This window comes from Homarus americanus, unplaced genomic scaffold (assembly GCF_018991925.1).
Source record: "Homarus americanus isolate GMGI-L3 unplaced genomic scaffold, GMGI_Hamer_2.0 scaffold25467, whole genome shotgun sequence".
Lineage (NCBI taxonomy): Eukaryota > Metazoa > Arthropoda > Malacostraca > Decapoda > Nephropidae > Homarus > Homarus americanus.
In genome coordinates this window covers 5,093,637-5,120,378 of record NW_024732867.1, presented here as the reverse complement: position 1 = coordinate 5,120,378, position 26,742 = coordinate 5,093,637, and the positions used below count along the sequence as shown (strand labels likewise).

Below are 26,742 nucleotides of genomic sequence, written 5' to 3'. Positions count from 1 at the left end.
ATGTGTGTTGTGGGTTATTCAACTACATATGTTTGTGGGTTATTCAACTCTCTACTCCCATGTGTGTTGTGGTTTTCAACTCTCTCTCCTGCATGTGTGTTGTGGGTATTAATCTCTACTCCTGCATGTGTGTTGAGGTTATTCAACTCTCTACTCTGCATGTGTGTTGTGGGTTATTCAACTCTCTACTCCTGCATGTGTGTTGAGGTTATTCAACTCTCCCTGCATGTGTGTGGTCATTCACTCTCTACTCCTGCATGTGTGTTGTGGTTATTCAACTCTCTACTCCTGCATGTGTGTGGGTTATTCAACTCTACTCCTGCATGTGTGTTGTGGGTTATTCAAACTACATGTGTGTTGTGGGTTATTCAACTCTCTACTCCTGCATGTGTGTTGTGGGTTATTCGACTCTACTCCTGCATGTGTGTTGAGGGTTATTCAACTCTACTCCTGCATGTGTGTTGTGGGTTATTCAACTACATGTGTGTTGTGGGTTATTCGACTCTCTACTCCTGCATGTGTGTTGTGGGTTATTCAACTCTACTCCTGCATGTGTGTTGTGGTTTATTCAACTACATGTGTTTGGGTTATTCGACTCTCTACTCCTGCATGTGTGTTGTGGGTTATTCAACTCTCTACTCCTGCATGTGTGTAGGGTTATTCAACCTACTCCTGCATGTGTGTTGTGGGTTATTCAACCACATGTGTTGTGGGTTATTCAACTCTACTCCTCATGTGTTGAGGTTATTCAACTCTCTACTCCTGCATGTGTGTTGAGGGTTATTCAACTACATGTATGTTGTGGGTTATTCAATCCTACTCCTGCATGTGTGTGGTTATTCAACTCTCACTCCTGCATGTGTGTTGAGGTTATTCAACTCCTACTCCTGCATGTGTGTTGAGGGTTATTCAACTCTCTACTCCTGCATGTGTGTTGAGGGTTATTCAACCTCTACTCCTGCATGTGTGTTGAGGGTTATTCAACTCTCTACTCCTGCATGTGTGTTGAGGGTTATTCAACCTCACTGCATGTGTGTTGAGGGTTATTCAACTCTCTACTCCTGCATGTGTGTTGAGGGTTATTCAACTACATGTGTGTTGTGGGTTATTCAACCCTCTACTCCTGCATGTGTTGTGGGTTATTCAACTACATGTATGTTGTGGGTTATTCAACTCTACTCCTGCAGTGTGTTGTGGTTATTCAACTACATGTATGTTGTGGGTTATTCAACTCTACTCCTGCATGTGTGTTGTGGGTTATTCAACTCTCTACTCCTGCATGTGTGTGGGTTATTCAACTCTACTCCTGCATGTGTGTTGAGGGTTATTCAACTCTCTACTCCTGCATGTGTGTTGAGGGTTATTCAACTCTCTACTCCTGCATGTGTGTTGAGGGTTATTCAACTACTGTATGGGTTATTCAACCCCTCTACTCCTGCATGTGTGTTGAGGGTTATTCAACTCTCTACTCCTGCATGTGTGTTGAGGGTTATTCAACTACATGTATGTCGTGGGTTATTCAACTCTCTACTCCTGCATGTGTGTTGAGGGTTATTCAACTACATGTATGTTGTGGGTTTTTCAACTCTCTACTCCTGCATGTGTGTTGAGGGTTATTCAACTCTCTACTCCTGCATGTGTGTTGAGGGTTATTCAACCTCACTTGCATGTGTGTTGAGGGTTATTCATCTCTACTCCTGCATGTGTGTTGAGGGTTATTCAACTCTACTCCTGCATGTGTGTTGAGGGTTATTCAACTCTCATCCTGCATGTGTGTTGAGGGTTATTCAATCTCTACTTTGCATGTGTGTTGAGGGTTATTCAACTCTCTACTCCTGCATGTGTGTTGAGGTTATTCAACTCTCTACTCCTGCATGTGTGTTGAGGGTTATTCAACTACATGTATGTTGTGGGTAATTCAACTACATGTGTTGTGGGTTATTCAACTCTCTACTCCTGCATGTGTGTTGAGGGTTCAACTACATGTATGTTGGTTATTCAACTACATGTGTGTTGTGGGTTATTCAACTCTCTACTCCTGCATGTGTTGAGAGTTATTCAACTCTCTACTCCTGCATGTGTGTTGAGGGTTATTCAACTCTCTACTCCTGCATGTGTGTTGAGGGTTATTCAACTCTCTACTCCTGCATGTGTGTTGTGGGTTATTCAACTACATGTTTGTTGTGGGTTATTCAACTCTCTACTCCTGCATGTGTGTTGTGGGTTATTCAACTCTCTACTCCTGCATATGTGTTGTGGGTTATTCAACTCTCTACTCCTGCATGTGTGTTGAGGGTTATTCAACTCTCTACTCCTGCATGTGTGTTGAGGGTTATTCAACTCTCTACTCCTGCATGTGTGTTGTGGGTTATTCAACTACATGTTTGTTGTGGGTTATTCAACTCTCTACTCCTGCATGTGTGTTGTGGGTTATTCAACTCTCTACTCCTGCATATGTGTTGTGGGTTATTCAACTCTCTACTCCTGCATGTGTGTTGTGGTTTATTCAACTACATGTATGTTGTGGGTTATTCGACTCTCTACTCCTGCATGTGTGTGTTGTGGGTTATTCAGCTACATGTGTGTTGAGAATTGTTCGACTCTCTACTCCATGTGTGTTGTGGGTTATTCAACTCTCTACTCCTGCATGTGTGTTGTGGTTATTCAACTCTCCACTCCTGCACGTGTGTTGTGGGTTTATTCAACTCTCTACTCCTGCATGTATGTTATGGGTTATTCAACTCTCTACTCCTGCATGTGTGTTGTGGGTTATTCAACTACATGTATGTTGTGGGTTATTCAACTCTCTACTCCTGCATGTGTGTTGCGGGTTATTCAACTTTCTACTCCTGCATGTATGTTATGGGTTATTCAACTCTCTACTCCTGCATGTGTGTGTTGTGGGTTATTCAACTCTCTACTCCTGCATGTGTGTTGTGGGTTATTCAACTCTCTACTCCTGCATCTTTGTTATTCAACTCTCTACTCCTGCATGTGTGTTGTGGGTTATTCAACTCTCTACTCCTGCATGTGTGCTGTGGGTTAAATTTAAGTGTCCATAAACTCAGAAAAATACCAATACAATGAATTAAAGTCAACATTCCAATAATGAAACAAGAGAAAATATGAGATAGCCGTATATTTAACATTTTCAACTGTGCCCCACAATATGAGTCCAACGTGATAGTCAACTCTCTGGGATATTAATTACTGAAGGCAGGTGTTGACAGGTGTTGCTGCCAAACATGGATATACATGGCAGGACACATCATGCTGGAGGTTCATTTGCATATCTGACGCGGATTTAATATTCGCTAAGTTAACTACAATGTGTTCAGTAATATATAACACGTCGCCTCAGGAAACATTTTTATACCACTTCTTAATGATTAAATAAATATAGTTAATACTGAAGTTATAATAAAAATAATAAAAACACTAAATATAATAAAATAATAATAATAACAACAATGATAATAACAAAAATAACAATAATACTAATAATAAACCACTACTCATCCCTAACAAGAGCGCCATCAGCGTTTCCGGGGCGCTGACACCTACACGGCTCAGTGTCACCCGCATGACACACCTGGACTAGCGACCTTCCAGCAGCGCCCCCGTGATAACACTCACCGGTCTATAACAGTGGATTCGAGTCGGCTGGAGATAAGCTGATATGTGTCGAGGGAAGGGGAGGGAAGGGGAGGGAAGGGAAGGGAAAGGAAGGGAAGGGAAGGGAAGGGAATCTCTCTCTCTCTCGTCTATAGTTTGATTGTGTGAAGGGAACATAAGAAATTTAACACAAACAAAACACACTGGACACAACAACACGACCATACATAACAAGCTCAACAAAAATACACATTAAGGCAACTTTCAACTTACATCACCTAAACGGTCGAGTCATTAAACCACAACTATAACCACAAATACTTCTTCTAGTCACTAAAACCACAAACACAACCACATAAATCACAATCACCAAACACTGACCTGATATCTAGTCGCTGATAAAAACAATCACACAAACACTATAAATGGGCAATGAAAGAACAACCACAATTACACAAAAGCCACAATCACACAAACTACAACCACACAAACACTACATCTAGTCACAGAAACAACAATTCAAATTACACACCACAACCCATACAACCAAAAACACAACCACAACAAACTCGACAATGAATTAGTTTAGTTTTATCCTCAAGACAAAACTAAACGTATATACTGATAAGACCTGGTTCTCTCCCTCTTCCTTTCTCATCCTTCCTCACTCCTTCTCACCCTCCCTCTTTCCCTGTGATTCAGCCTCCATATCTGCCCCCCTTCCCATCCCACCTTCTCATTCTTTCATCCTAGCATCCCCCCCTCCCTCCCTCCCTCCTTCCGTCTCCCCCTCTCTCCATCCTTCTCCCCCTCTCCTTCCATCCTCCCTCCTTGTCATCCACCCCCTCTCCATATCCTTCTCGTCCTCTCCTTCCCACTCACACTCCATCCTTCCCACTTACCCTTCCTCCCTCTTTTCCGTCCTCCGTCACTACCCTCTCACCACCCCTCCCACACCCTCCCAATTTAACATGGTAATTATTATCAACATCAATCCACACTCTCTATAATTGTTGCAACGTTGCACTTAATGAGCGGTTTTAATGTTGCACTAAATGAATATCTCCCAACATTGCAAATATGGACGACAATATTACATGATTAATTTCACAGCACTCTCAAATGGGACCCTAATTAGCATAGAGTAAAAATTTCGTCTCTTGGTAATTGTTGTGTGTGTGTGTGTGTGTGTGTGTGTGGAGAGATTATTTGTGTAGGTAACCAAAAAGAATATGAAGGTTGTGTATACTTTCATTTTGAGAGAGATAAGTTAACTGCTACATATCATTCCCACCTCTCTCTCACCTGTTAATGTATAAACAAATTACAGGTGACCATTACGTGCGTTGATTGGTTGTTACCAACTACGACGTCCGTTGATTGGTCCTTGCCTATACCCTGACGTGTAGTGATTGGTCCTTGTCCACTCATGCTCCTAACATACTACTACCAATCAATGCACACCATACCCGTATATGAGTGGATTTTATTACCCGGGCCCTGGCCTGCACCACAGTTCCTCTGACTCTTAATAAGTTACGTCAGTCAACTTTTCAGGAATAAATAAGGTTTTTTGGTCTTCATTGTGATGGAGATTTTGTCATTATCAAACAAACTCAGGAATTATAAAACGCCCATACAACTTCAGACGAAAAACACAAACATTGGTTCAGAAGTTAATACAAAAACAAACTTATAATTATAGAAACATCCAAGAAAAACAATAAATCCCAATATACACAAAGTATAGAGACTTATACTCGCATACACCTATACACAAAGACTAACAGCCAACATGTTCACCAAAATCATCCGTAATTGTTTATTTGTTTACCGTAATTATTTAATAGGAATAATAAATGACTAATTACACCTCCCATCTCACAGCACAAAATGACTCCTTCCTTCCTTCCTTCCTTCCTTCCTTCCTTCCTTCCTTCCTTCCTTCCTTCCTTCCTTCCTTCCTTCCCCTTCCTTCCTTCCTTCCTTCCTTCCTTCCTTCCTTCCTTCCTTCCTTCTTCCTTCCTTCCTTCCTTCCCCTTCTTCCTTCTTCCTTCCTTCCTTCCCTTCCTTCCTTCCTTCCTTCTTCCTTCTTCCTTCCTTCCTTCCTTCCTTCTTCCTTCCTTCCTTCCTTCCTTCCTTCCTTCCTTCCTTCCTTCCTTCCTTCCTTCCTTCCTTCCTTCCTTCCTTCCTTCCTTCCTTCCTTCCTTCCTTCCTTCCTTCCATCGATTATTTCATCCCTCCCACCCACCCATCCATCCTATCCCTTCCCCCTCCGAGACAGTATTGTTCTTATGCAGTCAATAACAGCCACTGGCCAAAGGCACAGACCCGTCAATGCAATCTCTATAATCAATACAAAACACAAGTGCCTCTGATCATCCACATACACACACACACACACACACACACTATATCACCAGGGGGGAGACAAGATTTGCCTACAACCCTTTGTTTATCTCTAACACTAACAATCAAACTCTCTCACATACATACACAGGGGATACATCTCTGGAGGTCAGGGGATACATCTCTGGAGGTCAGGGGGTACATCTCTGGAGGTCAGGGAATACATCTCTGGAGGTCAGGGGGTACATCTCTGGAGGTCAGGGGGTACATCTCTGGAGGTCAGGGGGTACATCTCTGGAGGTCAGGGGGTACATCTCTGGAGGTCACGGGGTACATCTTTGGAGGTCAGGGGGTACATCCCAGGAGTTCATAAGGTACTAGGCAGTAATTAAGAGCTACTTGGAAGGACTCGCTGGGTACCTGGATATCCAACACGTCATCCAGTACTTGGACGCGCGTGTGGGTGGGGAGAAGTACAGCCATGAACTTACTGTAGGTGCGTTTACACTCCTGAGACCCCGAGCTACTAGAACGGGTCCCTGAACTACTTGTGTACCCAAAGATACTGATGTAGTACTGTACCTCATAAGGGTTTGGTACATTTTGTTTGTGGCTCTACCTGTACAACGTGAGGGATCGGAGACTCGGGTTAATATCCACACATGTCAGTGATAACATCTACAGTAGTCAATGTGGCAGTGACCTGTAGCGTCGCCACTTTAACCTCTTGAATGGTTAACGTGAGAAACAGTATAGAAGGTGAGACTAGCGGTTTATTTTCCTCAACACACAAGTAACCTCGAGTGTTAAGGATGCCAGAAATCTTCCCCTAAACGACACTTAACGTCTGGCATGACTATTCTTGATAATATGGCAGGGAGGAGTGAGCCCCCATCCTCTCTCCCTCCCTCGAAAAAAATACAAAGACATTTCTAGACAATTTGTGCACATTAAGAGTGTTTATGTACTTCAGCCGCAGTCTAACATTGTTATTATGGTATGACAAATATTTCACAAAAAATCTTTTCTATTACCACATAAATGAAAAAAAATAAATAAAAAATCAGCTGCCTGTCAACTTTGCTACAAGGACACTGGAACCAGACTTCCACTTTGCCGTGCATGATAAATAAACATAACATAATTAAGCATCAACTTTTGCATTATCCATTTCCGCCTGACAATAGAGTGTGACACTGTCAGCAAAACCGGTCTGTAAGAAAGCTCTCTCCAACGCTGGCTCCTGTTGTAAGTTCAGAGAGGAGCAAACAATCCATGTTGGGTGGATGACAGCGGCCGGGAGAAAAGTTTCCCTTGGCATCATCCCCGGCACACGCGACGCCAAACAAGTGTCCTGGAAGCTCTACATCGTTTAAGCTTCAGGTTTGCCGACATATTTTCCACAGACTCGATGAAGTGGCCACATCAGATTCAAGTGCCATCATGGAGAGCCAGTCAACCTACAACGGCTTCAACAACTACTAAATCCTTGTAAAATTTGTGCCCAGGTCTTGGTGGAAAATTTTAACCGGTTGGAAAGGCAAAAAAAAAAAGGTACTTACTTAATGTCACAGTTGAAGGTAATGGGGTATAAAAAGATATATTCAAGAGGGAGTGATTGTGAGTTTCATTATGACTGCACCGTGACACCCGAGGCTCAGAGACGGAAACAAGTAACATATTCTAAATCAATTGTTTACAACTTCATTCTTTCCTTTAAACTGAGTAACAAACAGCCAAATACTACCACACACGAGGTTCATTAATATATTCCAGACTGTGTTAACGTTTGAGGTGTAATACATAAAACAAAATAACAAAACACGTCCTCCTCAGATCACGACTACAGACCTTGACACACTGTAACAGACACACACACACATACACCAGACAATAACTCAACACGCACACACACACGCACACACACACGCACACACACGCACACACACACACACACACACACACACACACACACACACACACAGGAGTCAGACCCAGCACTTGGCAACATGAAAACTTCCTCCACCACTCACTGTCTTGTCAGCTTCTCGATTACATATACCGCCATCTCGAGAAACGAAAAACGTCTGTAGCTGTCGCCTCATTGATTTCACTAAAGCCTTCGACCTAGTCGACCACAATATAATCATAAACAAAGCTATTGACCTCGGGCTTCGGAGAAGTCTCATACCATGGCTTACAGACTTCTCAGTGACCGACGCCGTTGCACGCCTGAGGGGCTGTCTCCAACCTTTCAGTCACCACCTGTGGCGTACCCTAAGGCACCAAGATGGGACCACTTCTGCTTCCTTATGCTCATCAATGATGCCCTAAGAGAAACCCCTGCTCGCTGGAAATATGTCGACGACTCCACCATTGGGATCAGCGTCAACAATTCTGCTCCCAACTATCCGGCCTCCAGGATTTATTGAACAGTCTCCAAAACTGGGCCACCAACAACCATGTCACCATCAACCATACCAAGACCATGGTTATGCACATCAACCTCTCCTCCGACATTGTCCCACCTCCTTCCATTACTCCTAGGTCCGAACACACCCAGGTTGTAGATTCCACGAAGCCCTCGGCGTCACCATAGACAACAAACTAAATTGGAAACCACACGTCAGTGAAGTTGTCAAATCCTCCAGTTTCCGTTCCACCTCCTCCGCCGACTCAAGTCCCTCGAGTTCCTGCACACGAGCTCCTCAGTGTATACACAACATTCATACTTCCCAAGCTCACCTATGCCTCCCACCTGGTCTTCCTCCCTAAATGCCACACAACGTAAACACCTAGAAAGTAAAAAGAGGGCATGCAAGATTATTCTCGCCCCTTCCTACTCCACATATCAAGAAGCGCTCAACACACTGACCCTTTCGACTCTCACTGACCATCACCACGGCCTCATCTGCAAATTTGGTAAGAAGCTTCTACACCACCCCCGACACCGGCCCCTACTACCACCTGAGATCCCCTGTCCGAGAATTGCTGTTCGACACCACAACCGCAACCAGCCCATACGTGCACGAACTGATCGCTATAAGAACAGCCCAATCCCAACCATTGTAAAATTATCAATAACATGTAATAAATCAGTGTATTCACTCCCAGTAAACACTGCTCCCTACACTGTCACTATGTTGAAATGAACTGTAGTTTGAGCTGATCCCCATCTAAGTTACTATATGTCTTATTTGTGTCACTTATGTCACTTGTATATTATTTGTAATTCGTAACCCATTCCCCAAATATGTAATGTATATTTTCAGCCTCTGGCTGCTTCTTCAATAAACCGTTAATTATTATTATTATTATTATTATTACACCAGACAATAATCAACACGCGCACACACACACACGCGCACACACAGACACACACACCAGACAATAACTTCACACACACACACACACACACACACCCACCAGACAATAACTTCAACACGCACACACACACGCACACACACACACACACATGCACGCACGCACACACACACACACCAGACAATAACTTCAACACGCACACACACACGCGCACACACACACACACCAGACAATAACTTCAACACACACACACACACACACACACACACCAGACAATAACTCACACACACACACACACACCAGACAATAACTTCAACACGCACACACACACACACACACACCAGACAATAACTTCAACACACACACACACACACACACACACGACAACAACTTACACACACACACACACACACACCAGACAACAACTTACACACACACACACACACCAGACAATAACTCAACACACACACACACACACACACACACACACACACACACACACACACACACACACACACACACACACACACACACACACACACCAGACAATAACTCACATACATACACATACACACACACACCAGACAATAACTTCAACACACACACACCAGACAATAACTTCAACACATACATACATACATACATACACACACACCAGACAATAACTTCCAAACACACACACACACAACACACACACACAACCATCAGAGACAAGACGTGCCCCTGAAGGCGCTCCTGGTTTCCAGCAGCCAGGCCGAGTCTGTTTGGCTCGCGCCACTCCCCCCCCAAGCAGGCACCCCCAACGCCCTACCAGCTCATTACACCGGGATCTATTCAGCAAAACATTCTAGTGATTAGTGAACGATTGATTACGGAGTAGTAATTCTATAGTGCACTAAGGAACTTTTCAGCAAAGCATTCAAGTCAACAAAAATCAGTGATTATTATATAAAGTCGATAGTGCAATTCCCAAGGAAAAGTCAGGATAGTGGGCAATTTTATCTGGTCACCTTTTGAAGTGCCAGTGGACAAGGACCACCGCGGTGCTTGCCATATCGTGATAACTGTGTCGGCGACCAAGCACTAGGGATTAAAGTCGAAGACCCACGGTCTTATGACTGACAACATACGATGTCTACCAGTGTCAGTGGCTCCTCAGCGCCGTCAGTGACAAACACTTCCGTCCGGGCCTAATAACAGATCTCAACAGATGCCGGCCACCAATCACTTACTCCCGACGCACTCTGTACCATCTAAAGCATAGAACGGTTATCCTGATGTACAGTGTTATCGCCACTCAAGTCAATACTGAACATATTCCACGCTACGGAGCCAGAGACAAGGCCGTCATAATACACAAGCCCATTAGAACCGTGTAACCTAATTAGAAACCGGAGAAATTCCACTCTGACAGACCATACCACCACTGAAGTTCCACGATACAGGGCGATTCTGCCTTACTGGGTTATCCAACGCCACTTCTAGCTAACAAGTTCGACGAGCTGGCAACTACAGTTCAAAGCCAAAGGCCGTCATGTAGCGTTGCCAGGCGTGAGGCTTGGCAATTGTGCCTGAAACGTGCGTCATATTGAGGGATATCAACTCTTTCATCACCTTCTGTTCACAGGACGTGGAGGGGGGCGTTGCCTCTTCGTCAAGATGACCACCACACGCCTGGATGTTCAAGTCCTGTTAAGATGTGGGAAGCATTATGGCACGCGTCGTACACGGGCCCACCCGCCGCAACACTGCTTCCATCATAATCTGTGTGGCATACCATCCGCCTCGCCACCCACCAGAGATTAATTTTATCAATCATCTCATCACCAATTTCAGACCACCTCAGAGTTAGGTACCCATGTGCCAAGTTAGTATTATGATTTTAATGAAATTCGACACCACTGATATCCAGGACCAGCTATCACTTCATCACAAGTTGTGACCTTCCCCACACACGGTCAAAATAATTTTTGACCTTATCTTAACTGGACTTAGCAGACCAGTACCAAATCCACCAACCAATGCTCCCTATCGGGTGTAGCACACACTTATCAGTGCAAGCCTGGTCCCTCAGCTGCCACTCCCACTCAAGTACAGAGACACCCCTACATCAAGACCCATATGGCCGATTACTGACTCTGCAGTGCGCTCTTCGCAGTGGAGCACCACCATCCTGACTGAAGTAATTTAGCGTGGATGACGTGGAAAACCAAATGGATAAATTATGTCAACACCACCACGAAGCTCACCACCACTTTCCCCCGAGAAGTCCGTCAGATCTCACCCAGCTGGTTTGGGTTCTGATCACACCTCGGATCAAAAGGATTGCGTAACAGAGAGACAGAGTTTTCATCTCAATGACCACATCTGCTAAGCAGGTCCTTCGGCAAATCGAGTCATCCGCGAAACACGCACTGCAAAGAAGTCCCACTACCCAACCACCATAACACATGAAGCAGACCAACATCAGTCAATGGTATGGTAGCTTAAAGAACCCCTGTGACTAAACAATAAGACACACCCTCCTTCCTTAGCCATCTCACTCAATGCTGACGCAGCTGAGCAAACAAAACAACCATTTCTGCTACTACATGCCAGACGCTCCCCGGCTTGACACAACCACTCTCCTGCTTTCATTCCACCAGTCTCTTCCCACTGACTTAGTAGAAGAATTTAAGTAGCAAAACGCCTGACAAACTAAAATTAAAACGCTCTACCACCCCCATTGACTTCAATACTAATGAAACTTTCAAGGAGTTCTCCCCGAGCTTGCTAACCCTCGCTCCATCATCACTGCTTTCTAGTCGCTTTCAGATGCTCAGCTGACTGGAAGACTCCTTTTGTATCACCAGTGCCCAAGTCAACCAGCCTTACAACCTTTAAATCACATGACCTATTGGTAATCACCCCAATACCCAGCCTAATTCAGAAAGTTTTGTGTTCGACTGGGTTTATGCTGATATTGCAGGAGTCGTAGACCAGCAATTTGGCAACATGAAAATTTCCACCACTACTGTCTTGTCAGCTTCTCGATTACATATACCGCTATCTCGAGAAACGAAAACGTTCAGAAGGTCAGCTTTCATTGATTTCTTACTAAAGCGTTCGACCTAGTTTGATTGCCAACATAATCATCAACAAAGCTATTGGACCCGGCTTCTGGAGAAGTTCCTATACCATGGCTTACAGACTTCCTCAGTGACCGACGCCGTTGCACGCCTGAGGGGCTGTTCCACCTTCAGTCATCACTCACCTGTGGTGTCCCCCAAGGCACCAAGATGGGGACCACTCTGCTTCCTTATGCTCATCAATGATGCCCTAAGAGAAACCCCTGCCGCTGGAAATATGTCGATGACTCACCATTGGGGATCAGCGTCAATTCTGCTCCCTAACTATACCGCCCTTCAGGATTTATTGAACAGTTCCAAAACTGGGGCCACCAACAACCATGCGTCACCATCAACCATACCAAGACCATGGTTATGCCATCAACCTCCTCCAACATTGTCCCACCCCTTCCATTACTTTAGGTCCGAACACACCCAGGTTGCAGATTCCACGAAGCTCCTCGGCGTCACCATAGGCAAATAAACTAAATTGGGAAACCACACGTCAGTGAAGTATCACAACTTCCGCTTCCGCCCCACCTCCTACGCCGACTCAAGTCCTCGGAGTTCTGCACACGGTGCCTCAGTGTTTACACAACATTCATATTCTAAGCTCACCCATACCCCCACCTGGTCTTCCCTCCCCAAATGCCACACACAACGCAAACACCTAGAAAAAAGTGCAAAAGAGGCATGCAAGATTATTCTTCCCCTTCCTACCTAATATACTGCTAGCGCTCAACACTGACCTTTCTGACTCTCACTGACCATCACCACGACCTCATCTGCAAATTTGGTAAGAAGCTTCACACCATCCCTGACACCGGCTCCAACTACCACCTGAGATCCCTAGTCCGAGAATTGCTGTTCGACACCACAACTGCATCCAGCCCATACGTGCACGAACTGATCGCTATAAGAACAGCCCAGTCCCAACCATTGGTAAAAAATTATCAATAACTTGTATTAAATCATGTATTCACTCCCCAGTAAACACTACTCTTGCACTGTCACTATGTTGAATGAACTGCGGTTTGAGCTTTTCCCCATCTAGTTATTATATGTCTTATTTGTGTCACTCGTGTTACTTGTATATTATTTGTAATTCGTAACCCATTCCCCAAATAACTGTATATTTTCAGCCTTCTGGCTGCTGGGGGAGCTCTTTCAATAACCAATTATTATTATTATTATTATTACAAATGTAAGTCTGTACATTTTCAGCCACAAGCTGCAACTCTATTAATAAACCGTTTATTATTATTATTATTATTATTATTATTATTATTATTACACACACCCCAGAAAATATCTTCAACATACACATACACCAGACAATAATACACACACACACACACACACACACACACGAACCCAAAACTACATTTTGAAACATGAAAGTGAACCGAATAAAAAACTTGATTTCTGTGATGTTGATGAGCGAGTGCTAGTGACGGGTGGGAGGAGGGAAGGGATGGATTTAGGGAGGGGGTGATGGGAAGGGGGTAGGTGGTTACGTGGGTGAGAGGGTTTTTTTGGGAGAGGTGGGGTGGAGGAGAGAAGGGGTATTGGGGTGAGGGGTGAGGGGAAGTAAGGGGTATTGGGGAGGGAAGGTGTAGGGGTAGGGGTAGGGGAAGGAGCGAGGAGATGTGGGAGGTGACCGGTTGTTCTTGTTAACACAGTGAGGGCCAGGCTCTCTTGCTACACCCTGACGCTAGCTACACCACACTACACTTTTATCAACATCACTCACTGTTAACACCAGTATACAGTGTTGTCCCTCGTCACACACCACTAGTGAAGCACCCGGCGTTACAGAGCCATCATGACAGATGTAGACTGAAGAATGTAACCAGAAAACTTTACGAGAAGACAAAGGTCAAAACAGTTATTCAAGCACCGTGTGAATGTTACACTTACAACAACAATTTCTGCACTAAACACCTAGGTGGCGAGGTAACCTGATCATCCATATAATGTATAACACGATTTTCAGAGCCCGGATTAATTATTTGACATAATACTCTCTTTATCATAGTTGTAAAGAATTTCAGCGTGGTGACCTATTATCAGCGATAGTATTTTCACGGCTAACACACGAATGTAAATACAATCACCTCATACACCCGGGTTGGAGACATGAGCTAGCAAGGCTGTGTACTAATAGCTCATTGGTATTCTATTTTAGTACGAATGACCTTGAGTAATTAGAGTTCACCCACAGACCAAGACCATCATGCTACCGGTACATCATAGAACACGGAGAGGGACGTTGTCGTGCACGAGTAGAAAAACTCTCCCGTGGATAACATAACTCATGACCTGTAGAAACTGTATATGACACGCATACTGCCTTATGACGCAGAGAAACAGGTGAATGATTGGGGTGTGTGTGTGTGTGTGATTAAAAAAATGATGATTCCAACGATAAACTACTTTTAGCAATAATAATTATACTGACCTTTGACCCAGTGATCTATGACTAAATACCTGTATCTCCCCCACCTGTGCAGGGAAAAACCTAGCTTACAAACCCTAATTCTAGTTTTAGCCGGCATGACCTTGACCCAAATACTCAGCAATGACTCTCCTCACGTTTATGGATATTTACATATTTATACACATAACCTTTGTGTATGGATTTCGTAATAGAAAAATCTCATGTTTGTTAATATCCCCACTTCACATGTAGGTTACGCAGCGGCAGCAGACTTAGTGTATGATGCAAACGTGGGCAGCAGACTTAGTGCGTGATGCAGACGTGGGCAGCAGTCCTAGTAAGTGATGCAGACGTGGGCAGCAGTCCTAGTGAGCGATGCAGACGTGGGCAGTAGACTTAGTGCGTGATGCAGACGTGGGCAGCAGATTTCGTGTGTGATGCCGACGTGGGCAGCAGATTTCGTGTGTGATGCCGGCGTGGACAGCAGATTTTGTGTGTGATGCCGACGTGGGCAGCAGATTTCGTGTGTGATGCCGACGTGGGCAGCAGACTTCGTGTGTGAGTCAGACGTGGGAAGCAGACTTAGTGTGTGATGCAGAGGTTGAGGTGGCCAGCAGTGCGGTGCAGCAGAGCGGGTAATGCGTCACATTATGACAGTAAGCCACTTGTAACACCCTGCTGCCTTGCCTGGCCTCCTGTAGATTATCCCAGTCAGTCACGACATCGTCCACTGCAGGCAGGAGAGACACAGTAGAAGGAAGGAAGGAAGGAAGGAAGGAAGGAAGGAAGGAAGGAAGGAAGGAAGGAAGGCAGGCAGGCAGGCAGGAAAGATGGCACGAAGAATGGAATTAAAGAAGAAAGGAGGAAAGCAGAAAGGAAGACACGAACGAGGGGAGGAAGGAAGAAAGGAGTTAAATAGCAAAGAAAGCACAGGGGATGGAAGGAAGGAAGAAGGAAGGCACGAAGGAGTGAAGAGAAGGCACGAAAGATAAGGACGAAAAAAGGATGAAAGCACGAACGAATGAAGTAAGGAAAGAAAGCATGAAGGAGAGAAGAAGCAAGGAAGGCATACGAAAGGAAAGAAGATTGAAGGAAGAGATCCAACTTGTAACATACACACACCTACACCCCTTGACGTACACTCGGAAACCATAATCTCTAGACCACCTGGGTCGGTGCTGGAGGTTTGTGCAGTGTCCTTTCTGGACGGGGGCCCACTCTAGCTATCACGAGGCAACACACGCACGAACACACACAGTCATAGTACGGCTGTATAGATGACATTATGTATAAATATTGTATATGGTATTTTATACTCTGCATTATCTTCATTATATATGAACGCGAAGAAAAATTACCATAGGTTGTAGTTACGAAAGTATGAATGGAAATAAACACTTCCAAACCACCCAGTGAGTCCACACAAGGTTTACAGTGCTTGTGTGTGTGTGTGCCAGACCACGATGCTTCCACCACACCCCATCATTCGCGTAACTATATGAAAAATCGAGTTTAATTTAACTACATATTTCAAAAACCTTAAATTACATGTGGATCAGTCACTCCTCATTTGACACACTTATAGTGTAATACTTTGACCATCCCACCTGGGCACATGGAGGCCCACGGTAACTCTCACGGGGCAACATACGCACGAACACACAAGTTATGATATGAACCCTTCCAGGCTTCACTATCATTATCTATCATTATCATGTTATGTTCATCGTGCTCTGTATCTTGGTAACTAGTCATAGTATCAATACACGACAGTGTTATTAGTATAATATTGTAACTTTTTATCTACAGTTTTTGTTGTAAATCATGGACAGGAAGGATACATAAATTGTAATATTAAGTGTATGGTTCGCTCAAAGCCACCCCAAGTCAGACAACGCGTCACACAAAGTTGCACTGTGTGTGTGTGTGTGTGTGTGTGTGTGTGTTCTGTAACATTAAGCTTCATCCTTAGTAGGTAAGATGTTTCATAAAGAGGTTTCTCCCATTCGTCATTGTGAGCATCGTCCCAGAGCACATTGTTTCCATCAAAGCCATGGCTCATCCTTATTTCCCTTCTTCCGTGTAACTATATCCATATGGCTAAGTGCTTGCTTTCATTTCTTTATTTACCAAAATAATGTGGATCAGTTACTCGTTATTTAACACATACATGCACTTAGAGCATCAAGATTGTTTTGTAGGCATGACTATTGGTTAAGTGAAACCCCAAAAATGTGGTTTTACGTCACTTCACATAAATATGCTTACAAAATCAATGCATTAATATGCATAACTCTTGGGAATCTGTCGAGCTAACCACACACCATCCGAACCAACGTATTCCATACTAAGAACAGAAACTTATGGCGGACACTCTTAACATTCCCTTCCTTATCAAAAAAGTTTACGGACAAAAGGAGAAAACTTTTATACTTCACGGGACAGGGTGTCTGCTAAAAGATTGTTTTTCCATTTAATAAGTTTTATTTCTATATCTAAGGGCTGTAGTGCTAAAGTCCACCTTGGATTTTTATTTCTCATCCTCTGTACAAATTGTAAGGGATTATGATCTGTGTACACCTCTATGGTATATGGTGAACCCTCAACATACACTGCAAATTTTTATAATGCCAACAAAAGCCCCAAAGCCTTCTTTTCTATCGTGGCATAACCACGCTGATGTGGTTTTAGTTTCACGCTGTGGAAGCAAACTGGGTGTAGTATATCGTTTTCAAACTAGCAATACAGCACCCACACCCATATCACAGGCATCAACTCGAATCACAAAAGGCTTATCAAAATCTGGCACTTTTAATGCTGGCCTTGAGGTTAACAGGTGTTTAAGGGTTTCAAATGCAGCCTAACATGCCTTTGTCCACAAATACCTTTTTTTTTTTTGGCTGACTAAGTCTGTCAAAGGAGCCGACACTTGTGCAAAGTTCTTACAAAATCTTCGGTAAAATCCTGCCATACCAAGGAACCTACGCAGAGCTTTTCGATCTGCAGGAGGCGGGAGTCTCTGTAGAGTCTCTATCATTGTGTTTACTGGAGCCACCCCTCCCCCTGGTCAAGGTAGATAAGGGTTGCATGGCCAAACTCACTTTTAGCCAGGTTGACAGTGAAGTTGTACTCCGAAAGGCGGGCGAAAAGGGCACGAAGTCGCTCCGTGTGTTCCTCCCAAATAGCTGCTGTCACTAGCAGGTCATCCAAGTAGGCACAGATACCAGGAAGCCCAGACTTCACATTCATAGCCCTCTGAAATGTCCCAGGGGCACTGCAAAGCCCAAAGGGGAGGACTTTGTACTGCCAAAGCTCATCAGGTGTGACGAAGGCAGTAATTCTTTTGTATTCCTACGTCAGCCTCACTTGATAATACTCCTTCATCAGGTCGAACTTTGCCTGCCCGATGCTGTCAAGGATGTCGTCTATACGAGGAAGAGGATAGGAGTCAGTCACCCCTGGTCGCTTTCATTTACCCGTCTGTAGTCTGTACACATGCGGAAGGAGCCGTCGGGTTTTGACACCAGCACGCATGGTGACGCCCAGTCACTGTCGCTTGGTTCGAGGAGTTCGGGTCGAAGCAAATAGTCCACCTCCTCCCTCAGAATTTTCCTCTTGGCAGGGCTTTTCCTGAAGGGTGCTTGCTTGATAGGGGTTGTCTCTGGTAGAAGGGTCACCTGATGTTCTAAGAGGTTACAGGCCCGTGGCACGTCCCCAAACAGGTGCTTGTATTCCTGTAACATACTTGTGACATTTTCAACCTGTAGTTGTGAAAGATGTAAAACTTTAGAAGAGGGATCAGCTAAAATCTGGGAATTGCATAACTTAACTGGAACCTCCACCAGGAAATCTTGCTCTTGCTCCCGTGGCTCCTGGATCTCCATACCACACACAATCGCTTCCCTGGAGTAGTAGAGCTTCAGCCTATCCACATGTACCAATTGCTCCGATTTCCGCTTTCCTGGAGTTGCTATGATATAGTTGAGGGGGATTTGTTTCTTAACTATTGTGTATGGGCCTTCAAACTTTGCTTGCAAGGGAATTCTGTGAGCTAAACTCTACACATTTGCACTCTGGTCATACTGACCCTTCAATTTCACTGAACCTGGGACAAGTTCTCTCGAGCAATCTCCCCAACTCTCTTCAGTCTAACCTTGAATTTGTCAACATACACTGAAAGTGGGATTTTTATCTTGTTATTCACCCAACTCGACTTCAAAACTGTCAACGACCCCCTTACCTCATGTCCGAAAACCAACTGAAAAGGACTAAAACCAAGAACATCCTGACAACTATCCCTAATGGCGAAGGACATTAGTGGCACTCCATCCCACTCCTCCTCATACTCCCTACAGTATCTTGTTTAACAATGATTTGAATGTCTGGTGGAACCGTTCAATGGCTCCCCGAGATTGCGGGTGATAAGCAGTAGACATATTGCTGAATGCCCAACTCATTCATGACTTGCTGGAAAATAGACGACGTGAAATTACTTCCCTGTCGGACTGTACAATCTTTGTAATACCATATTGGGTGAAAATGTGAATCAGAGCCTTTACCACATTTTTAACAGTGATTCGTCGAAGTGGTATAGCCTCTGGGTAACTAGTCGTTGCACACATGATAGTCAACAGGAACTGGTTGCCACTACGACTTTTTGGGAGAGGACCAACACAGCCTATTATTACTTTACTGAGGGGTTCTTCTATTGCTGCAATAGGCTGTAAAGGGGCTGGTTTGATCGGCCGATTAGGTTTACCTGTCATCTAGCACTCGTGACAAGTCTTGCGGTACTTTGCCACATCTCTCTTCACGTTAGGCAATGAAAATGATGTAATATCTTATGGTAGGTTTACCTAACCCCTAAGTGTCCGCCCAGAAAATCGTGTGCCAGTCTTAAGATCTCTCCCCTATATCATTTTAGGACAATGAGGGTGGTCTAAATTTCCTCATCAGAAGGCTAGAGTCCAAATAGTAACAAACAGGCAAGTCATCAGCTTTCTCCCTGCTTACAGCAATGTTACTCAACTAACAACTCTGGATCACTTTCCTGAACAGAAATTAATCTGTTTTTTCTATTTATGGGTACTTGTTCTAAAGACTATACATCAGTAGTCAAAGTTAAATCAACACTAGACGAGAGTGAGTTGTCAAATACGTCACCGGTGACTTCAGGGGTATTATCACCGCTGGGGCCACTGGCTTCCGTCAGGTACGACTCACTATCATTAACAGAATTGTCTTCCGACACATATAGGTCCTTATACCAAAGTCATTTACATCACAAACTGCACCACTTGTGTCAACTATATTAGGAACAGGGTCAACACTAGTATTCTGCTCTTCTCTAAGCGACATACTTCTAGTAACAACACAGGCAGGGAATAAACCAGGATACTGATCTTCAAGCAATTTAGTATTATTTTCCACCGTAGGATTCATGGTCACTACAGGATCCGGGACAACACGAGTACCGGTAATGTCATTAGCTAGCAAGAAGGCAACACCAGATACAGGGAGAGAGTCTTGGACACCAACAGTCACCCACTGAGAAGCCATGTCGCTCCTCAAGAACATCCTACATAAAGGAACAGTGACTACACCAACGTCACCCTTCAATAACACATGCTCACCAGTATAAGCACTTTCCACACAAGGAAAAGCACATTTCACCACAATACTATGGTTAGCAGCGGTGTCTCGCAAAATCCGAACAGGGTACCGAACATCACTGGACTCATCGCTTGAGACAGTCCCATCAAACATAAAGGGCTCATGTAAATCTTCCTTTGAGTAAGAACTAACTGACTTAGGGTCTAACTTCTCCATCAGCACAAATGAAAGAACAGTCTTCCTTTTCTTCTTGAGCTTAGGGCAATTAGCAATAAGGTGACCTATCTGTTTACAGTAGAAACAGATCTTTTGACTCGTACGCTCAAACCTCGGATATTTTTGTTCCGAGCCACTACGGACATTTACTTTATTTGAGGCAGATGCCTTTGCATCTTCAAACTTATCCTGCTTGCCACCCTTGTTCCTAGTTACAGGACTTTGAAACCTAACATTCTTAGGATTCAACGCATAACTGTCTGCCAGAGCTGCTGCTCTTTGCACTTCTGTAACCTCTCTCTCTTCCAAATATAACTGAATGTCTCGTGGGAGGGCTCTCTTAAATTGCTCTAAAATGATCAGCTCAATCAACTCTCCATAGGAGCTTACTCCAGTACTTTTTATGCATCTTCCAAACATCTTACAAAGACTGTACATAAATTCAATATATGACTGTGACTCTAGTTTCCTTTCATTCCTAAATTTCATTCTGAAGTGTCCCGGAATCAACCCATAAACCTTCAAAATAGCCTCTTTAACCTCTTCAAAACTTTCACATTTTGCAGCCGATAAAGACAAAAAGACTGACCTAGCTGCACCTTTAAACACAGTCTGAATCATTGCCTCCCAGGATGTTTCAGGCCACTTGAATGATTTAGCGACCTTCTCGACCTGCTGAAAAAATTCTTCTGGGTCATCCTCGTCAAAGTGAGGTACAAGTCGCAAATGTTTCGTGAGATCAAACACTGACTGATCACGGTCCTGAACACTGTCATTGTTGCTAGGCCTTGCTACTCCTACTCTACCTTGCACCTCAAGGGTTTTTCGCTTTTCCTCCTCCATGGCTAACTCATGTGCTCTCTTTTCCTCATATAACCTTAACTCACGTTGGATCCCAAGCTTACGTAATTCTAAACTATTCCCAGTGTCCACACTAGTTCCAGTGTCATCTACACGTACCTGAAGGGCTTCTTCCGAAATAATTTCTTCTCGCACCAACTCCGTAAGCAAAGCATTTTGTATTGTTGACTTACGCTGACCCTTTTGAACGTTAATTTCATAATAGCTAGCAATGCTAATCCAGTCTGTTTCACGTAACTGATCAGAGCAAAGAGTCTCTAGTGAGGGATCATTAACGAATCTTACCAGGGAAAACATGACTGACCAAATGAAATGACACGTCACTAGGTTACGCACAAAATTACAGTAGCAAAACAACAGAACACTAGATTAATATAAGTCACAATCATAACACATTAAACAGCCATAGCTTATAATGATGGCGTTTGTTTCCAACCTGTAACTTGACAAATAACCTTTAGGCTCCCTGGTAAGGCCCCCAATTATTAATGTTACTACCCTAGGGCAGATCGTTACATTAACACAAATTAATTAAATCTTTCAACTATATCAGTACTTATTATTATATTCTTAATCCCAAGTTCTCCCAACAAAGGTCAAGTTAACAGGTCAAAACCTAAACAAGTCAATAAAAATATGAACATTTATTAACTTATTCCCACCACCACATAAATACATAAAATAAAATAAATAACAGTAATAATACGACAAGATGTTAGGAAGTGGCTAAGTAAGGAATAAAGTTGCAACAAGATCACACAAATTCAATATCAAGCAAAACAAATCTCAAAAGTCAAATGCCAACTCCCAGAATACCAGAACATAAGGAGTCTGCAGTAGGCCAGTTGGCCTGTGCATGGCAGCTCCTGTCGAGAATTACTACCACTCTCTATCATCCATGAATCTATCTAGCCTCCTTTTAAAACTTTCCAGCGTTCCAGCACTTGTTAGAAAGTTGCTAAGCTTGTTCCACTCGTCTACCACCCTATTTGTGAACCAGTTCCTTCCTATCTCCCTCCTTAACCTAAACTTAATTCAACTTAAACTGACTGACTAGCAGGGGTGTCAAACATGCGGCCCGTGGGCCACATGCGGCCCGACACACTCTTACATGCGGCCCGCGGCCCATTTGCTGCTCCAGCCTTACCTTGAGGAGCTAAAACTAAATAGTGGGTGTATCCCTCAGCTGAATAAAATAGTCTGTTGTTTCCTAGAACAAAATACTCAATCAACATCACCAATGAAAGAACAATAAGACTAGAGATGGTTTTAACGGTGAATTGTGGTTGTAAGCGTGCCACTGTACGAGTTGTGAGACGGCCGACTGACTACTGTCTTCAAGTCGGTGATGCTGCAGTTAAGGCAAGTTACAGGATTGCCCATGAAATAGCTGTGTCATCGAAGCCGTTTTCTGAGGGGAACTTTATAATGAAATGTATGTTGATGGCTTCAGAAGATATTTGCCCGGAAAAACGTCAAGCATTTGCAAACATAAGCCTCTCAAGAAATACAGTTGCAGAAAGAATTGGTGAATTATCAGAGAATATTAACAGTCAACTCAAAGACAAAGTTAAGTCCTTTACTGCATTTTCAGTTGCAATTGATGAAGGTACCGATGCAAGTGATGTAGCACAACGTACAGTTTTTATACGTGGTGTGGATGAAAATATGCAGGTAACAGAAGAATTTGTGAAACTGGTACCATTGAAAGGAACAGCAACAGGTGATGACATCTTTGTGGGTTTGGTAGGGGCACTGGATAAATTAGGTGTTGACAGGGCACAAACTGTGACTCTGGCTACAGAAGGAGCACCGCAAATGGTGGGTAGAAAAGCTGGCGTGGCAATAAAATTAAAGGAAAAACTAATAGCTGTGAACCTGAACCATCAAATTTATAATGTGCATTGTATTATACATAAAGAAGTGTTGTGTAGTAAAACATTAAAGATGGATAATGTTATACGCGCGCGAGGTCTGAACCACAGACATTTCAACTGCTTATTGGAAGAAAATGAGAACACACATGGACTGCCATATCACACTGATGTTCGCTGGTTAAGTCGGGGAGTCGTACTGAAGCGATTTTATGAATTGCTCAGTGAAATACAGATGTTTATGGAACAGAAAGGAAGGGATTTGCATGAACTGAAAGATAATGAATGGGTTCAAGATCTAACTTTCATGGTGGATATTACAGAACACTTAAATTACGTGAATACAAAGATGCAAGGACGCAATAAATTGGTGACAGAGTTTTATGACAGCATTCGTGCCTTTGAGATGATACTTCAGCTTTTTGAACGGCAACTATCACAGTAATCTTTCTCACTTTCCGACCTTGAAGTCCCTGCAAGGCACACATGAGTTTCATGCTGATATCAACACAAACAAGTACTGCATCAATATTTCCAAATTAATGAATGAGTTCCAAGAAAGATTTGCTGACTTTAAAAGACTCGAGAAGGATTTTTTTCATTTTTCGGAACCCATTCTCTGTTGGTGTTAATGAGGTACCACTACATCTTCAGTTAGAATTAATTGAGCTCCAGTGTGATTCTGTGTTGAGGAACAAGTTTTCGAGTGTTGATGTTGGCACATTTTATCAATATTTTGGACCAAATTATCCCAGGATTAAATGTTTTGCCTCAAAGAATATGTCAATGTTCGGAAGTACATATGTCTGTGAACAACTCTTTTCTGTGATGAACTTGAACAAGTCTCGGCTTCGGTCTCAACTTACTGATGCGGACCTTAATTCAATACTGAAGGTTGCTACAGCTCAGTCGTTAGTGCCAAACTTTGATATACTGGTCCATACCAAGAGGTGCCAATTACCAGGAAGCAGCAGTAGCAAACAATAAGATTGATCAAGGTAGTAAACACTTGATTTGTTTGTTTTTAAGGGTTTCGCACGAGCGCAGACTAAATCCACCTTTCTTATTTTGTCGTACTACTCACCTATGAGGTGATTGCGAAGAGCTCATAATTATGTGACTTGGCCCGCATACTGTGTACCCATATTAAATCTGGCCCGCCTTGGCAAATGAGTTTGACACCCCTGGACAAGAGTGTACCAGTAGGTCACCGACGTCACCTCTCAACCGCCAAATACTGACGTACTATATCTAAATTACCTATTGACATTAGTTCCACTTATCTAACCTATATATAAACCTAATACAATAAAATATAATATACTCAAACATAATATATTAACTACACAAAGTAAGAACAAAGTTAAAACTTAAATGATGAAATTCAGTGTGGATGAGTAATGGACGAAACTGCTCGAGCTAACCACACACCATCCGAACCAACGTATTTCATACTAAGAACAGAAACTTATGGCGGTCACTCGTAACACACACACACACACACCATCCTTGACCACCGAAGGGTCAAGGCGTTGCTCTTGCTGAGGAGCGGCCCCCCTTGGACATGTCGGCCCATTCCTTAAGTCCCTCTCCCCGACCCATCCTCACCACCGGGATATCAACACATTGAAAAGTGACAATTTCGTTTCGGAAAGAAGAGGGCTCAGTGTTGAACAGTGATGAACAGTGTTTAAGCAGGTGAAATCAGCACTAGACAGTACCAGCGAGAGCCATGACCCATCAGTGATTAAAGCACCCCTGCGAACCATCCACCTGAACTGACGGTGTTAATCCAGCCCCCCCTGGGAACACCAGCGTGCAAGCTATGCTCCTGACTACGAGATAACACAACACCACCTAGCAGAGTGAGGGACTGTGACACTACACGGTGTCCCCATGACCACGTGAGGTCCTTCATATCAACACCCGAGGACGAGTTACTGCACCACGTGAACACCAAACCACCCGGTGTCCCCAAGACCACAGGAGGTCCTTCATTTCAACACCCGAGGACGAGTTACTACACCACGTGAACACCACACCACCCGATGTCTCCAAAGCATTAAACAGCCACTTCTTATCGGTTTTCACAGAAGAGATTCACGAGGAAATGCCAGAGGTTGAACTGATGTTTAAGGGAAATGAAGAAGAGAAATTAAAGAATATCACTATCAGAAAAGAGGATGTTCTTAAGATAAATAAATTAAAGAAGACAAAATCCCCAGGGCCAGATGAAATTTTCCCTCGAGTTTTGAAAGAGTGCAAGGAACAGATTAGCGGACCCCTCGTAAATTTATTTACAAAATCATTAGACACGGGAGTTGTGCCAGACTTGTGGGAGACAGCATCAGCGTCAAATTACCGGCCGATTAATTTGACGTCAGTAGTGGGGGAATTTCTTGATTCAATTATAGCAAATAGCATCCGATCGAATTTAGAGAAAAAATAGTTAATCTACTACTCTCAACATGGGTTTACAAAAGAAAAAATCTTGTCTAACAAATTTGCTGACGTTTCTTAGGATAGTCTTCGAGGTAGTAGATAATGACGATAATTACGATGTTATTTACTTAAGACTTTAGCAAAGCGTTTGACAGAGTACCGCATCAGAGGCTTCTGAGATAAGTTAAGGCTCATGGTATCGAGGGGAAAGTTTTAAATTGGATAAAATCATGGCTCACCGATAGAACACAGAGGGTCAGCGCAAATGGTGTTAAATCTGAGTGGGGCTGTGTAACCAGTGGGGTTCCCCAGGGGTCAGTACTGGGCCCACTCTTGTTCGTAATCAACATAAACGATTTAGATACTAGGATCAGCAGTGACATAAGCAAGTTTGCGGATGACACCAAAATAGGGCGGCAGATTAATTCAGGGCAGGATGCAAATGCACTACAGGAGGATTTAAATAAACTGCAGGAGCGGTCAGAAAAGTGGCAAATGAAATTCAACACCAGCAAGTGCAGCGCACTTAATATTGGAAGACCAAATACTGTCAATGTATACAGCCTTAACAACATCAACCTAGAGAAGTCGTCTTGTGAAAGAGACTTAGGGGTACATGTAAGCCCGGACCTACGGCCTAGAAAACAGTGCGTTAATGTTCGAAATAAGGCAAACAGAGTATTAGGTTTTATATCTAGAAGTGTAAGTAATAAGAGTGCGGAGATCATATTGCAACTATGTCTTGCGCTAGTCAGGCCGCACCTCGATTATGCTGTTCAGTTCTGGTGCCCTTATTATAGACTGGATATCAATTCACTGGAGTCGGTGCAGCGAAAAATGACGAAAATGATTCCGGGACTTAGAAACCTTCCATATCAAGATAGGTTAAAGAAACTAAATT

At 43.5% G+C, this 26,742-nt stretch overlaps 1 protein-coding gene across 1 annotated transcript; it reads left to right on the top strand.

Annotated features, from left to right (window-relative positions):
* Positions 1-22,788: 22,788 nt before the first annotated feature.
* Positions 22,789-23,844, top strand: LOC121869146 (general transcription factor II-I repeat domain-containing protein 2-like). The gene has a single exon (XM_042370333.1). The coding sequence runs from the start codon at positions 22,789-22,791 to the stop codon at positions 23,842-23,844; it is 1,056 nt and encodes a 351-aa protein (XP_042226267.1).
* Positions 23,845-26,742: the final 2,898 nt, after the last annotated feature.

What these genes read in the sequence shown, in the direction of transcription:
- LOC121869146 (XM_042370333.1), top strand. Translation starts at nt 22,789, where the DNA reads ATGGTTTTAACGGTGAATTGTGGTTGTAAGCGTGCCACTGTACGAGTT.